Raw genomic sequence first — 13,840 nt, 5'->3', positions numbered from 1 at the left:
GTCTCGGCCTCCCAAAGTGCTGAGATTACAGGCTTGAGCCACTGCGCCCGGCCAACAAAATGTATTATCTTTATTTTTATTTATGGTATGCAAGGTTGGTTTAACATTTTTTTGAAAAAACAGTCTTTTTAACTCTTTAACGGAAAAAAGGAAAAATCATATGATTATCTTTAAAAAATGCAGGAAAGACGTTTGGCAGAACTTTAATACTTGTTTATAACAAAGATTTTTAGCAAACTAGGATTAGAAGAAAATTTTTTAATGAAGACTATCTACCAAAAAAATCTATGACAAATCTTATACTTTTCCCTGAGATTTGGAACAAGAAAAGGAAGCATCACTGTCTCCATTTCATCATAATGTTGGAGATCCTAGCAAGTGGGCTAGGGCAAGGAAAAGGAAGTACAGACGAATTGGAACGAAGTAAGGAAAGCCATCATTATTTAGTGATGAAGTGATTGTCTACAGAGGAAATCTAAAAGAAACTCTAGAAACAGTATAATTAATTTAGAAAAATTGCTGGATACAAGCAAAATTTACAAAAAGTTAATTTTATTTCTATATAACATCAACAAATAGAAAATAAAATTTAGAGTTCGATAATATGTACAGTATCATCCAAATTTATACCTAAAAATAAATTTAAAGATACCTAAGACCTCTGTAAAAATGTAAACACTACTAAGAAAAATTAAGATAGCAGTAAGATTAAATCTAAATAAAGGCTATATCACAACCATAGATTAAAAAACATAGCAAAGATGTCAGTTCTTCAAATTTGTATATATATTCAACATAATCCCTATCAATAGTACAGCAAAAGACAAGTTGACTTGTAGGAAAAAGTCCAGAAATCTACAAATATATATTTTAATATATATTTACCTGATTTGTGAACAAGATACTGAAGCAGAGAGAAGGCCCTTTACTAAATGGTTCTGGGCTAATTGCATATCGACCTAGGGAAAAAAATGTATCTGACCCCTATCTTACATGATAACAACAATCAGTTAGAGACTCTACAAATGTAAATGTGAAAGTTAGTGAAATAAAGCTTTTAGAAGGACACATGGAGGCTATCTTTAAGACCTGGTATAAACAACAGCAACAAAAAAATTAAAACAACACACAAAGGCACTAGCCATCAAACAAAGATAAACAGGACCTTATTAGGAACTTCTGTTTATTAAAAGATGACATGAAGTGAATGAAAGACAATACACAGAGAAGGGAAAGATGTTTACAGCACATATAAATGACAAAGGGCAAATGATATTAACACTTCCTAAGCCGGGTGTGGTGGCTCATGCCTGTAATCCCAGCACTTGGGGAGGCCAAGGTGGTTGGATCACCTGAGGTCGGGATTTTGCGATCAGCCTGGCCAACATGATGAAACCCCGTTTCTACTAAAAAAAAAAAAAAAAAAAAAAAAAAAAAATTAGCTGGGCATGATGGTGGGTGCCTGTAATCCTAGCTACTTAGGAGGCTGAGACAGGAGAATCGCTTGAACCCAGGAGGCAGAGGTTGCAGTGAGCCAAGATCGTGCCACTGCACTCCAGCCTAGACAACAAGAGCAAAACTTGGTCTCCAAAAAAACACTTCTTCAAATAAAGAAAAAAGACAATTCATTTTTTTTAACGGGCAAAAAATTACTTGGACACTTCAAAGAAGAGCATATGCAAATGGAGATTAAAAGAGTTACAGTGTGCCCAACTTCATTAGTCATCAGAGAAAGCAAACTAAAAGCACAGTGAGACATCACTACATACAGATCGATGGCTAAAATAGACAAAATTATCACATCTTGGCAAGAATGTAAAATAACCAGAATGCTCATCTACTACTTAATGGGGATGGTAATTAGTCCCATCATTTTTTTAAATGGCAGCTTTTAATAAAGATGAACTCAAGCATATCTTATGACCCAAAAATTTCATCCCAAGATATAGTACACAGTAATATATACATATGTTCACCAGAAGACATGTACTACACTGTTTATGACAGCACTATTCAAAATAGCCCCAAATTGAAGGGTACCCAAGTGTCATCAGAAATAGAATGGGTAAACTACTGAAATACAGCAATAAGAAGGAATGACCTTCGAGTATGTGTAACTATTTCGTATATGTATATGTAAGTATATGTAACAGGTGTAATGTTGAGCAAAAGCTAGGCAGATTGTGATTCCTTTTAGATGGAGAATAAAATGAGGCAAAGCTAACTTATACTGTTTGATGTGGGGTGGGAGAGGGAAGCAATTGGAAAGGAGCATTAAGGGGGTGCTGGTTAGATAGGTGTTTGTTTTGTGAAAATTCAGTGGTTTGTGTACTTTTCTTTATGTATTTTATATGTTGGTAAAAAGGAAAAAACACAGCTGAAGGACAGTGGGATGACAGAGTTAAAGATCCTGGTAGATGATGCCTGGATTGAGACATGGTGGATCCATAAGGACTGAAAGCAAGAAGGTGTTGGGGACATTGAGAAAGTAGAAGCTGCACATGCATTAGGAAGTTGAAGAATTTGGGTGGGAGGAAAGGAATGAGAGATTTGGGTGAATGGGAGCTTGTGGTCAGGGGTGGGAAGATTGGATGTAAGATTTCCAAATTGGACTAGTTCTGTATGACAGTGAGGTCTGGAGTGGGAGGGGCTAAAGGTGGAAGTCACTGGAGTTCAGCAAGGCAAGGGATTGAGAAGCCCAGCAGTGCATTGAACAGGTGTTCCATGTGGACCATGGCCACATAAGTCAGATGTTGACAGGACTTAGAGGCCAGAGAAAGAGAATGTCCCAGTTATTAAAGTTTTTAGTCTGTATTTAGCTGCAAGGACAAAACCCAATTGAACCTACCCTACGCAACGAGAATTTATTATCTTCCATTGGTGAAAGGCTAGGGTGGAGCTCCAGAATTGCTGGATACAGGCATTAAAATGGTCAGGGGGACTGCTTTCCTCTCCTTTTCTCCCAGTTTCAACTATGTTTTTCTTGGACTCAGGGTGTCCTTATAGTGAGTCATCCCTGATGGTACCAGGAGAAACCCCAGGTGTGACATGAATTGGCCCCACTTAGACTGTGCTACCCTTGAAGTGGGAGTGGAACTGCACCCCTGAAACACACTCATTGAGAATCTGGGATGGCCATTCGTGGAGAATGAGGGGTGGCATGCTGAAACCATAGGTCCACCATGGAGGTTAGTCCGTGCCAAATTGACCTGACCCCTGGTGATTTCTAATCAAGAGGGATGCAGTAAAGATGTGAGGACTCTGGTTGCTGCAGCAGCTGGTGATCACCAAAAACCTTTACTGGATGATTCTGTGTGGAGGAGAAAAACCACAGAGGAGGTCTGCCCACGGCCAGAAGCTTCTCTGAATTGCGTGTAGGGGGTGCACGGTAGTGGCATCTAGCCAGCTTGACAAAGATATTTGGCCTCTTCTGCTTTCTTACATCTCCACTCTGCATTTAAAGTCCCACATCTCAGAACTGTCTCTTGCCTCCTAACAGACTGAGTGTGCTTTTCTTCATTTCAGCTAGCTGTTTTATTATTATTATTATTTCATTGTTTTTTGTCTGTTTTTTGCCTCATCTTCCTGTTTGTAATGCTCATCTCACTTTTCCATCTTGTCTCTGTGCATTTCTCTTTTCCTGGCTTTGTCTCAGGGAGGAGGAGGAGGAAGAGGAGCAGCCAATCACGGAGCCCAATTCCGAAGAAGAGAGAGAGGATGATGCTTCCTGTCAGGGCAAGGACAGGTACCTAGGACTGGAGCCTCCCAAGCTCACACTAAAAGTGGGAGACTCCTTCCTAATGATAGTTCACCACCTTCTAGTGGCCACCTCCCTTCCTCATTGACTCCCACTTCCAAACTCTTACTTACCCTGTTCACAGAGCCACAGAACCACTGGTTTTGTAGAAATACCTGAGCATGTTTTCATTAGAGAACTGCACTTTTTATTGAAATCCTGCCTTCCTAACCACACTTTATGGAAAAATCACTGGTTTTCTCCTCACCATTCCCTCCCTCATTGAATGCTTTAGCTCAACCAGATTGATGGTGACTAAAAAGGCTCATCTCCCCTAAGAAGATTCTCACCCTTTCAGCATTGTAGTAAGAAGAATTCCACGTGTTCCCTTCTTCTCGATTTTACCAGTTACACTATTAGCTAAAATGTGTGGATAACTACTATATTAATGATTCAGGTTTATTTTTTATTGGAACAAGCAGGAACGCTTTCACCCCATGCATCATAGCAAAATTTCCCAGTATTTATTTTCGCACCCAAGACAACTAACATATAACTCTGTAGCCCTTTGGGGAGTTTGCTGTCCTCTACTCACCTCCTCCGCACGGTGCTTTCTTTCTATCCTCAGGCAATGCTGACAGCCATGGGCACCTTGCAGATTTTTTTAGATTCTGTAGCTATTTTCGCCAAATGATGTCTGTATAAAACAATAAAAACTGCTCACAGGTAGTTTCTTTTTCCAGTATTCAGACATAATTCTAAAATCGAATGGTTTTCTTCACTTAATTGATTGCCACTGCAAATGAACATTTTTACTGTATTTTTTTTTTCCAACAAATAAGCAAAATCAAAAGGATCTTGGATGAATCCAAGTAAAATCTTTGCCAACTTTAGATTTAATGGAGTCTTTGCTACGGATGTCTCATCTGCCAGGCTAGCAGTGTGCAGCACGCAAGTTCTCAGATGGGCTTATTTGACACTCAGACTCCTGCCATGCCCAGGGGTCATAGAATCTTCTCTGAACTGACAAACTGATGACAAACTGATGCCCCTATTTGGAAATGACTGAGAAGAAGCCAGCAGGACGTGGAGAGGAAAGGAATGAGCTGATGATAGAGAATTAGCCACACATTTCAGGAAAGATCAGCATGAAACAGAGCCCCTGCTGTGCTTAGAGCTAGTGACTGATTACTTAGAGGTGCTCTGGGAAGGGAGGATGTTGGTTGCCATCCCACCTTCAGTTGAAAAAGAGCTGTAGGGGCCGGGCGCGGTGGCTCAAGCCTGTAATCCCAGCACTTTGGGAGGCCGAGACGGGCGGATCATGAGGTCAGGAGATCGAGACCATCCTGGCTAACCCGGTGAAACTCCGTCTCTACTAAAAAATACAAAAAACTAGCCGGGCGAGGTGGTGGGCACCTGTAGTCCCAGCTACTCGGGAGGCTGAGTCAGGAGAATGGCGTGAACCCGGGAGGCGGAGCTTGCAGTGAGCTGAGATCCGGCCACTGCACTCCAGCCTGGGCGACAGAGCGAGACTCCGTCTCAAAAAAAAAAAAAAAAAAAAAAAAAAGAAAAAAAAAAAAGAGCTGTAGGAAATTCTGTAGACTATCACTGAAACAGGGATATGCCTCCCTATCTGCTGAAAGGTGCATGTTCTGTCCCACCCGCACTAACCCTTAAACCCTCAGGTATGCACAGGCTTCTGCCCCTTCAGACCAGATAGAAGAATCTGGCTGGAAAAGGTGGCCTTCAAAGGCATCCCCATTAATGGTGTGCTGTCTCTGCCTAGGATTGTTATTTATACAGGCAGATGATTGTTTATCTTATGCCCGGAAGAGTCTCTGACTCCACAAAGTGATGCCGGAGGGCATCCTTTACCAGAGACGATTGGGCTTTCAGTTTTAGGAAATAAACATGTGCATGTTAAATAGCAGAGCTTGATCTTGATAGTACCTAGGTATTCATTAACCTTCATCTGGATGTTATTTGTTCTCTGGCGTAAACTTCTGAGACCGTAAAGGACTTCCCCTTCCTTATATTGGGTTGGTGTCTCTGCTGCCCTGCTTCTGCTGGCTTCTGCTTAATGTGTGCTCCCTGCCGGAGGCACTGCCCTCGGCTCACTACAGCATAGCCATCTTCCCATCAATCCAGGGAAACTGGTGTGTTCCTGCTCTTGCATACAGGTAGAGCTCTGAATTTGAGGTGGGAAAGTGAGGTGAGAAAGAAGACGGCTCACATTCCATGTTCACACGAACATGGCTGGGAGCCAACTTCTCTGGGAGAGGACTGGAAAAATGCAAAGTTTAACATAGATTCCCAGGTTATAAATGTATCTGTTAAAATATCCAAGTGTCTAAATCCAGCCCCCTGAAGATGGAAAGCTCTTTTTTTTTTTTCAGTTTTATGATATTTAACTGACAAATTAAAAATTGTATATAATGCCAGGCTTGGTGGCTCACGCCTGTAATCCCAGCGCTTTGGGAGGCCAAGGCAGGTGGATCACTTGAGGTCAGGAGTTCGAGTTCAGCTTAACCAACATGGTGAAACCTCATCTCTACTAAAAATACAAAATTAGCCAGGTGTGATAGCACACGCCTATAATCCCAGCTACTTGGGAGGCTGAGGCAGGAGGGTCGCTTGAACCTGGGAGGCAAAGGTTGCAGTGAGCCAAGATCATGCCATTGCACTCTAGCCCAGGGCAACAAGAGCAAAACTCTGTCTCAAAAAAACAAAAAGGTTGTATATATTTAAGGTTTACAAAGTGATGATTTGATATATGTATACATTGTGTAATGATGACCACAATCAATGAACGCATCACCTCCCATCGTTACTGTGTGTGGAGGGGCTGAGGTCAGGATTTTATACCTGGAACTGTGGCAGAATCAGGCCTGTCTGAAGGAGTCTGAATGTCACAGATGCAGTGGGAGGTCCTGGAGAAAAGTATGAAATGGGCAAAATTTGGCTTTATTGTCCTGGCACCTCTTTTTAGCTCTTTGCATTCCTCACTGGCATTTGTTCTCCTTTTCTCTTAGCCATACCTGCTTTCATGAAAGATTCTGGAAGCAGTTACTGAAGCGTATGGCTTTGTGAGATACCTCTTCCTCAAGGTTGGGCTTTTTAGCAGGAGGACAGATCTGCTATTTGAGCAAGACAGAGATGAAGTGCCAATCGTGGAAATTCAGATGCCAACACAAGCAGCAGGGAGACACATGGGAAGGGCCGGGTGCGGAAGAGTCTTTGGGGTTCCAGTAAATTCCCAAGTCTCTTAGGCCTGGAGGCCAGGTTTGGCCTGAGAGCCACCTCCTTGCCCTCTGTAAGTCTTACCTGCCGGTTTGACAAACTTCAGGATTGCTGGGGCAACCAAAACTTCTGGTGACAGGCTTTTATGCTGCAGTTCGAGAAACACAGCTGGACTCTGAAGGGAGTGATAACAGTACAGAAGTGGCTTTTTGTCTGTCTTTCTCTTTTTCCTAACCTTTGCTCCCTCTCTCCCAAATCTTTTTTCTTCTTCCTCCTCCTCCCTGCTGGCCCAACAGCAAGGTCAGCCCTGCCTCAGGGCAGAGCCCCACTGGAAAGGATGCTGCTCCCAAGAGCTCTGCCCTCCCTGCTGTCTCGAATGCCAGCTCGCAGGGAAAGCCGCTTCTGGCTGGCACGGCAGGCGGGACCACCTGGCGCAGTGGGTCCTCTGGGCCTGAGGCCATCCCATCTGCCCTCCTGTCACCCCCTGCCTCAGCTGCTCGGCCCTCCTCCGCCACACCCGGCTCCCTGAAGGTGTCACCGACCATAGACAAGCTGCCCTACGTGCCCCACAGCCCTTTCCACCTCTTCTCCTATGACTTTGAGGACTCCCCCCTGTCCACCAAGGAGAAGGAAGCAGAGTCCCAGAAGGAAAGCAGGTAGATTTGCTCACCTGGAGGCTTGTTTGAGATTAACTCGGGGAGGAGAACACAGTGTGTTAACTGCACCCGTTGGCTTGGCTTCTGCCATGTTTTTTGTGGATTTCAGCCCAAGGAGGGAGCAGCTGTGGCATTAAGTTGCTGACCCCTGACTAAATAATGACCAGTGTTTATGGAAGATGCAGAGAAAATTGTCATCTGTTTGAATTAAGGGGATTATTTGTTAAAATATGATTATTAATAATGGGTTTTTAAATGTAAGGTTTTACATATGTATAATGTGTCCAAATTTGTACATCTTGTACCAAGCCATGTGGCATGAAGTCTTTTTGACCCTGAAGAATGTATCAAAGTCCTTTGCTGTCTTTCTGTGCCACATTGTGAGCAGGCTTTTCTTCCTTTGACAGTTCCTCTGATTCTGTCTCTTTGAGCACATATTCTGCCTCTGAGCCTTACCACTTCCGATCTTTCTCTTCTAATAGGTGGGTGTCTATTTTCTTTCCCTTTTCTATAGCTTTGTTTTATATTCTAATGTATGCATTTTTCTTTTCAAAGAATGCTAATATCTTCCCATAACGTGACACACAATTACAGTTTGAACCACTTCATAGGTATTAATATAATGACATCATTTTACTGTGAACACTTAAATCTTATAAAAAATGGAGATGGGGGCAGAGGGAGGTGTGCAAATCAGAACTCCCCCGAGAATGTTTAACAGGTGTCTGCCTGTATGAATATCTTTCACTCTTGCCTGCATTATGAACTCTCTGCTGGAGTGGGGAACTAGAAATAGAGTTGGCATATTTTGAACAATCAGTTGTCCAAAAATCAATAGTTGATCATTCTAATGACCATTTCATCTTAATTATAATAATAGCTGACATTTATTGAGCATTTTTTTGAGCCATGTCCTGTATTTTCCATGAAATTAGTACTTTAAAGTATTACTTTACCCTTGAGAGGTAGGTTCTATTACAAGCCCTTATTACAGTGAAGAAACTGAGGCACAGAAAGGCTAAGTACCTTGAACAGAGTCACTCAGCTAGTATGTTGGAGGGAGGTTTCAACCCCAGGGAGCCTGTTCCAGAGTCGTTTTCTGATCCATACGTGGTGCTGCTGTCTGTCATTTGGGCAGTTGGTCACTTTCTCTCCTTACTGCACTCGCCACACCCTGCCAAGGCAAGTCCTTGACAGCAAGATGCTTTTGCCAGAGCCAGTGTTTGGGGGACCCCAGCCTGGGTGCCCTAGTCAACATGAAGCTGCACCATGTTTTAAATGAAGGCTTATAGGACCTGAACCTTGAAGGGAGCTCCTTCATACCATGAAAATAACCAGTCTTTATGGGTATCAGACCTTTCATCTAATAGGAGGGCTAATCTAAACTATGATCATTAACAATGTTTACTTACATATAACCTGAAAGAATTTTGAAGTTTCCCTCCAAGTTTTAAGAAGCCTGTCTACAGTTTTATTTTTATTATACATTTAAATCGTTGATGTAATTTGTCTATTGTATATATGCTTTATATTTTTTTCAAAACCTTGGGGCTTCAGGTTTAACCGATTTAATTCTGGAAAATACCTATGTATACCTACTTGGCAAAGCCAGTCCTTAGTCAAGTAAGACTTAACTTCTGTCAGAAGAAGACTGATTTCATGTTTCAGTTCAAGTAAGTGAGCTCATATGCATCCTTGACAACAGTCTAATTTCTGGGGCCGATTCTCAGGTGGGCAGGTAGACAGAGATGAGGCACGAGACCTTGCTTCTAGTTTTTCCCTGGATAAATAAAGCTCCATCTTCTCCCTCCAGCATACTTCTTAAGGAATTCCCTCAGGAGTGATGTTTTCCTTTGCTTGTACCATGGAGATTTTATAGCACAAGCCAGTGCCCCACACTGATTTCACCTGCTCAAGGGTTTCTTTTCTTTCTAAAAATGGAAGGTGATTTTGGAAGGAGAAGCTGGAGAGCACTGGGAGACCCTAGGAGCAGCATGGGAAGATCCATTTTTAAAAAGAACAGATATGGAACTTCAGGATCTGAAAATTAATTTCCTCTTATTTCCAGAATGGCTTTGTATACCTCCAGGAGTTGTGAACTGAACTTCTTTTTATTTTTCTTCTTCTTTTTCTGGTTTTTTTTTTTTTTTTTTTTTTTTTTTTTTGTACCCCAATTGTATTATCCCAGTGAACCAAATTTGAATTCCTTGAAACTACAAGTTCTCTGCAGGTCTCTTCCAGGTCTATAGTTCCGGGATTGTTGTTATCTTTCACACAGTTTTTGTGGAATGAATCCAACACGACTCTTACACCTTCCAAGAACAATATCTATGTGCAAGTTAGGAGCTGAACATTTGACTGGAACAAAAATATGTTGGCGATCTCATCTTTCCCAGAGAGCTTGTTAGCCCATGGTGGTGATCCTGGTCTTTCTGGTGATGGTCTTGGCCCTAGTTGGGGCTTTCCTGGGCCCCAGATCCTTCCCATTTGGTCTGCAAGCTTCACCACTACTTATAGTTCTGAGGGTGGGAGCAATGGAAATATATAAGCTGTCCAGTTGAAGATACACGCAAATTGGGGGGGGTGGGGAAAAAAAAAAGAAAAGCTACTTGCTTGTGAATGAAGGTTGACTTTGATTTAACTGAGCAAAGTTTGTAAACTTTTAAAATCACTTGTCCAACAGGAACTTGGATACTGTATAAATATTGTTTGTTCCTATTGATTTTTGTGATGTTCACTTGCTGTGGTTTTCATGGGTCTGTGTGACCACAGATGGACTACTCAGTGGTTGACTGCAATTGAATGGATTATAATAAAGACCAGCCAGTTAGTCATTAAAAAGAACGCTCACCCTCCACACACACACACACACACACACACACACACACACAAAAATGCTGAACAGTGAGTTGTATGATCTAGTTAGTTTGGCTGAAGTTGAGAAGCAAAACTGGACTATGAGGCATTTGAATTAATTGCTTAGTCATTAGGAAAACCAAAGGAGGGAAAAACACATTCTTCCATATTTCCATAGCATCATTTAAACACAATTTTAGCAAAGTGATCCTGTTAAAACATTCTGCAGGATGTCCACTTGTGGTGGGAAGGGAATTGTTTTAGCTGCTGAAGTAGGATGATAAGCTGAGTGTCCAGGCAGCTGCTGACACAGGTGTGGAGCCCGTGCGGAACAGGCTGCATCGGGGTCTCGTCTCGGAGAGCGCTTGGTGTCATGGAGGGCAGCCTCCTTCCTCTCCCTCATTGCCGTGCTTACAGCCTGGTTTCTTTCCCTGTTGGCTCATTGGCTTTCTCTCCCTTCTCTATTTCTGCCTTTGTATGTTCCTTTCATCCTTTGCTTTTGTGCTTCCTATGTGGCCTGTGGTTTGGGAGCACTCTTGAAAAATTAAACCAACTCTCACTTGGAGAAGCGATTAGCCTGTTTGAAATGTAGAGTGTTGGGTTTTTAAAGAGAACGAGTACTCAGAAACCAAGTCCCACAAAGATGATGTGTTCATAGAAGATGATGGGTTAAAGTGTTATACTCTGAGCCTCTCTCTGTCTGGCACTCAGAACATGCCAGCCGTGTGACACTAAATAAACAAATAAGGACAGCAACAGCCAAACTGACCAGAATTAACAGCACAGGATAGATGTGGGTCATATCGGTATTTTATTTTCCATTATAATAATGAAATTTCTTATTGAAAACTGAAATTTCATCTCTGTATTATTTTTTAAAAATAGTTTTTCACTTTTGAGAATATTTTTGCACATTTGTGATCAAACTGTGTATATTATATCCTCATGTTTTCATTTAGCCTATATTATCATTTTTCATGTTGTCACTTACAAAATTGGTAATCATTTTTAATGGTTGTGTAATAGTCCATTGACAAATACTATATCATACTTTCTTAGCCATTTCCACATTGTTACCTGGTTGAGTAGTTTTTAGTTTTCTACCATGATCTAAATAATGCTCCACTATTTGCAGGATCTTCCTTGAAAGAAAAAGAAAAAAAAGATGAATAATGCTCCAATAAGTATCTTCCTGTATGACGTTTTCAGTATATAAATAACTATAAGATTATTTCCTTATGTTATCTTCCTAAAAGTTGACTTACTCTGTCAAAGGATACACTGATTTTGAAGTCCGTTTGCTTTCCAGAAGGGATTCTGACCTCTGTTGATGGGCGTTTGGACTGGATTCTCCATGTGCAAGAAGCTCTTTGTGTACTTATATCATAGTGATTATTGGGGTCCCACACATTCTAATACAGTGTCCCTAACCAGTTTAGTGGAAGGGGTGGGTCCTGCTCTGTGGCTGGGTAGGTTTGTGAGGCAGAGCTCCCTGAGCCTCATTATTTGTAAGTAATCCTGAGTGTCTGAGCCCATGCAAGGGTGTCAAATGATGATTTGTTTTCTGGGAGTGCTCTGAGTAGTGATAGCTAAATACGGTCTGCTAAAGGACATCTATTCTGAAAAACAGAAATCTAAAATTTTACAAATCTTGAAATTTAACTTGTCAGACATGTCTGGAAAATAATCAAATCTCATGTAAACCTCATGGCTATAATTTTGGTTCAGGGGAAATGTTGGATGAAAACATGAATACATGCACCTCAGCAGGCCAGTCCAGAAGGCCTGGGGACAGTTTCTCCTCAATCACTGAACATGCGCTGGGATTACATTTAATGAATTAAATTGATATGGAAATACTACAGTGGAATTTTAAATAAGATGTTTCTTTAGCCAACCATATGGTATTTCCTACAGACCTGTGATGGAATTAACACTAATTGTGCCACCATCTGAGGCAAGAAAAATCTTCATGGTTCAAGTGAAAATGATTTGGATTTTTAATTTATGTTAGCAAATAATTTTAATGTACATTTGAAAAGACAGGAACTGTTAGGGTTTTATTTAAAACCTTTGTCATAAATCTTGCTGCCTAATGGTTTTGGACTTTGGGAAACTCCTCTTATGAGAAATTATCAGAACAAAACAGGGAACAAACCTCTTTAGGTGGAATTATCACTAACAGTGGTAGCATTTCCAGACCTGTTTATCTTGCAAAAATTAAAATGGTTTGCTGAGTCTTATTTACTGACTTGTACTTATTTCTCTATCCTTTTTCCACCACCTTAAACGTCTGCACTTCTTAGATACAGCAATTTTGGCAACAACTCTCATCACTCCTCAAGACCCTCATCTGGATCCAGTGTGCCCACCACCCCCACATCATCCGTCTCACCCCCACAGGAGGCCAGGTTGGAAAGGTGAGTTCGACAAGCGTGCTGATGGCTTCACAGTCCTCAAGTGAGGGGAATCAATTTGATTAAGTGTGGTTAAAGGAAAAATATAAATAAAAGACATAACATGAAGTATTTTCTTTACAGAATGTTGTCCGAAGCCAGGAATATTTTCTCTTTCTTTCCCACTATTTACTAAGCAAATATTTTATTAAAGGTGATATTTTAATATTATTGTCTCATCCCCCTACACACTTTCCATAGAAAGTATAAAAATGTCTTCTAAAATATTTGTGTGAATGTTTTGATTCCATTCCTTAAAAATTGTTCTAGATTTTATGTAAGCTCTGCAATTTGTTATATACACATCAGTTTTCACCATTGAATGATTAAATCTATGTACATCAGAAATTAGTGGGCCCATTAAGGTGCTGTATAATTAATCCAGGACCTACCAGAAGAGAAAGAATTGTATGGGTACATGGAAGGAATTTAACTTGGCAAGAGTATTAGACCACCAGAAATTAACTGATTATGACTCCCAGAAGCAAATGATTGCCCAAGGATGTGTTTACAAGGGAAAGGTAAGACCTATAATTTTAGAACAGTTAGAAAGTTACCCTTACATGGCAAGAGTGCTGAGTTAGAGAAGGCTGGTTAGGATTCCAGCTCACTCACTTGGAAGTTATTTGATCCCTGAGGGTAAATGCCAATTACACCAACCCTTACCTTAGAGGGTGATTTTGATGAGCAAACAAAAGTCCACTCGGGAGTGCTGTGTGAAGACCACCATGTGTATCTGGTGGGAGGAGGTAGTGTAGGAGATGATGGCATGTAACTTCCAGCAGCTCCTCATTCGTCAGGAATCTAGACATGAGTGACATCAGAGATCACTTACCTCAAATCCCAAATTTAAAACAAACGACCTGTGTTCCACGTTTAGATCCTCTTCTATGTGT

The 13,840-nt window shown here is 41.2% G+C and overlaps 3 protein-coding genes across 9 annotated transcripts in view; 2 read left to right on the top strand and 1 right to left on the bottom strand.

Moving 5' to 3' along the window:
- KIAA1328 (KIAA1328 ortholog) overlaps positions 1-13,840 on the top strand; it is a 912,897-nt gene that overhangs the window by 317,606 nt on the left and 581,451 nt on the right. The window lies entirely within an intron of this gene.
- Positions 1-13,840, top strand: part of FHOD3 (formin homology 2 domain containing 3) — a 490,096-nt gene that overhangs the window by 355,483 nt on the left and 120,773 nt on the right. For 4 of the 7 annotated variants that reach the window (XM_050767198.1, XM_050767200.1, XM_050767199.1 and 1 more), the window contains 4 exons: positions 3,656-3,745; positions 7,273-7,632; positions 8,040-8,114; positions 12,795-12,908. In XM_050767198.1, coding sequence (XP_050623155.1) covers positions 3,656-3,745; positions 7,273-7,632; positions 8,040-8,114; positions 12,795-12,908 — 639 coding nt within the window. The remainder of the gene's footprint in view (positions 1-3,655; positions 3,746-7,272; positions 7,633-8,039; positions 8,115-12,794; positions 12,909-13,840) is intronic. The other 3 variants (XM_050767203.1, XM_050767202.1, XM_050767201.1) reach the window with 1 other exon arrangement.
- Positions 1-13,840, bottom strand: part of RPRD1A (regulation of nuclear pre-mRNA domain containing 1A) — a 711,886-nt gene that overhangs the window by 622,044 nt on the left and 76,002 nt on the right. The window lies entirely within an intron of this gene.

This window comes from Macaca thibetana, chromosome 18, assembly GCF_024542745.1.
Source record: "Macaca thibetana thibetana isolate TM-01 chromosome 18, ASM2454274v1, whole genome shotgun sequence".
In the NCBI taxonomy this organism is placed as follows: domain Eukaryota; kingdom Metazoa; phylum Chordata; class Mammalia; order Primates; family Cercopithecidae; genus Macaca; species Macaca thibetana.
Note: the sequence above shows the minus strand (reverse complement) of the source record. Positions and strands in the feature narration are given on the sequence as shown.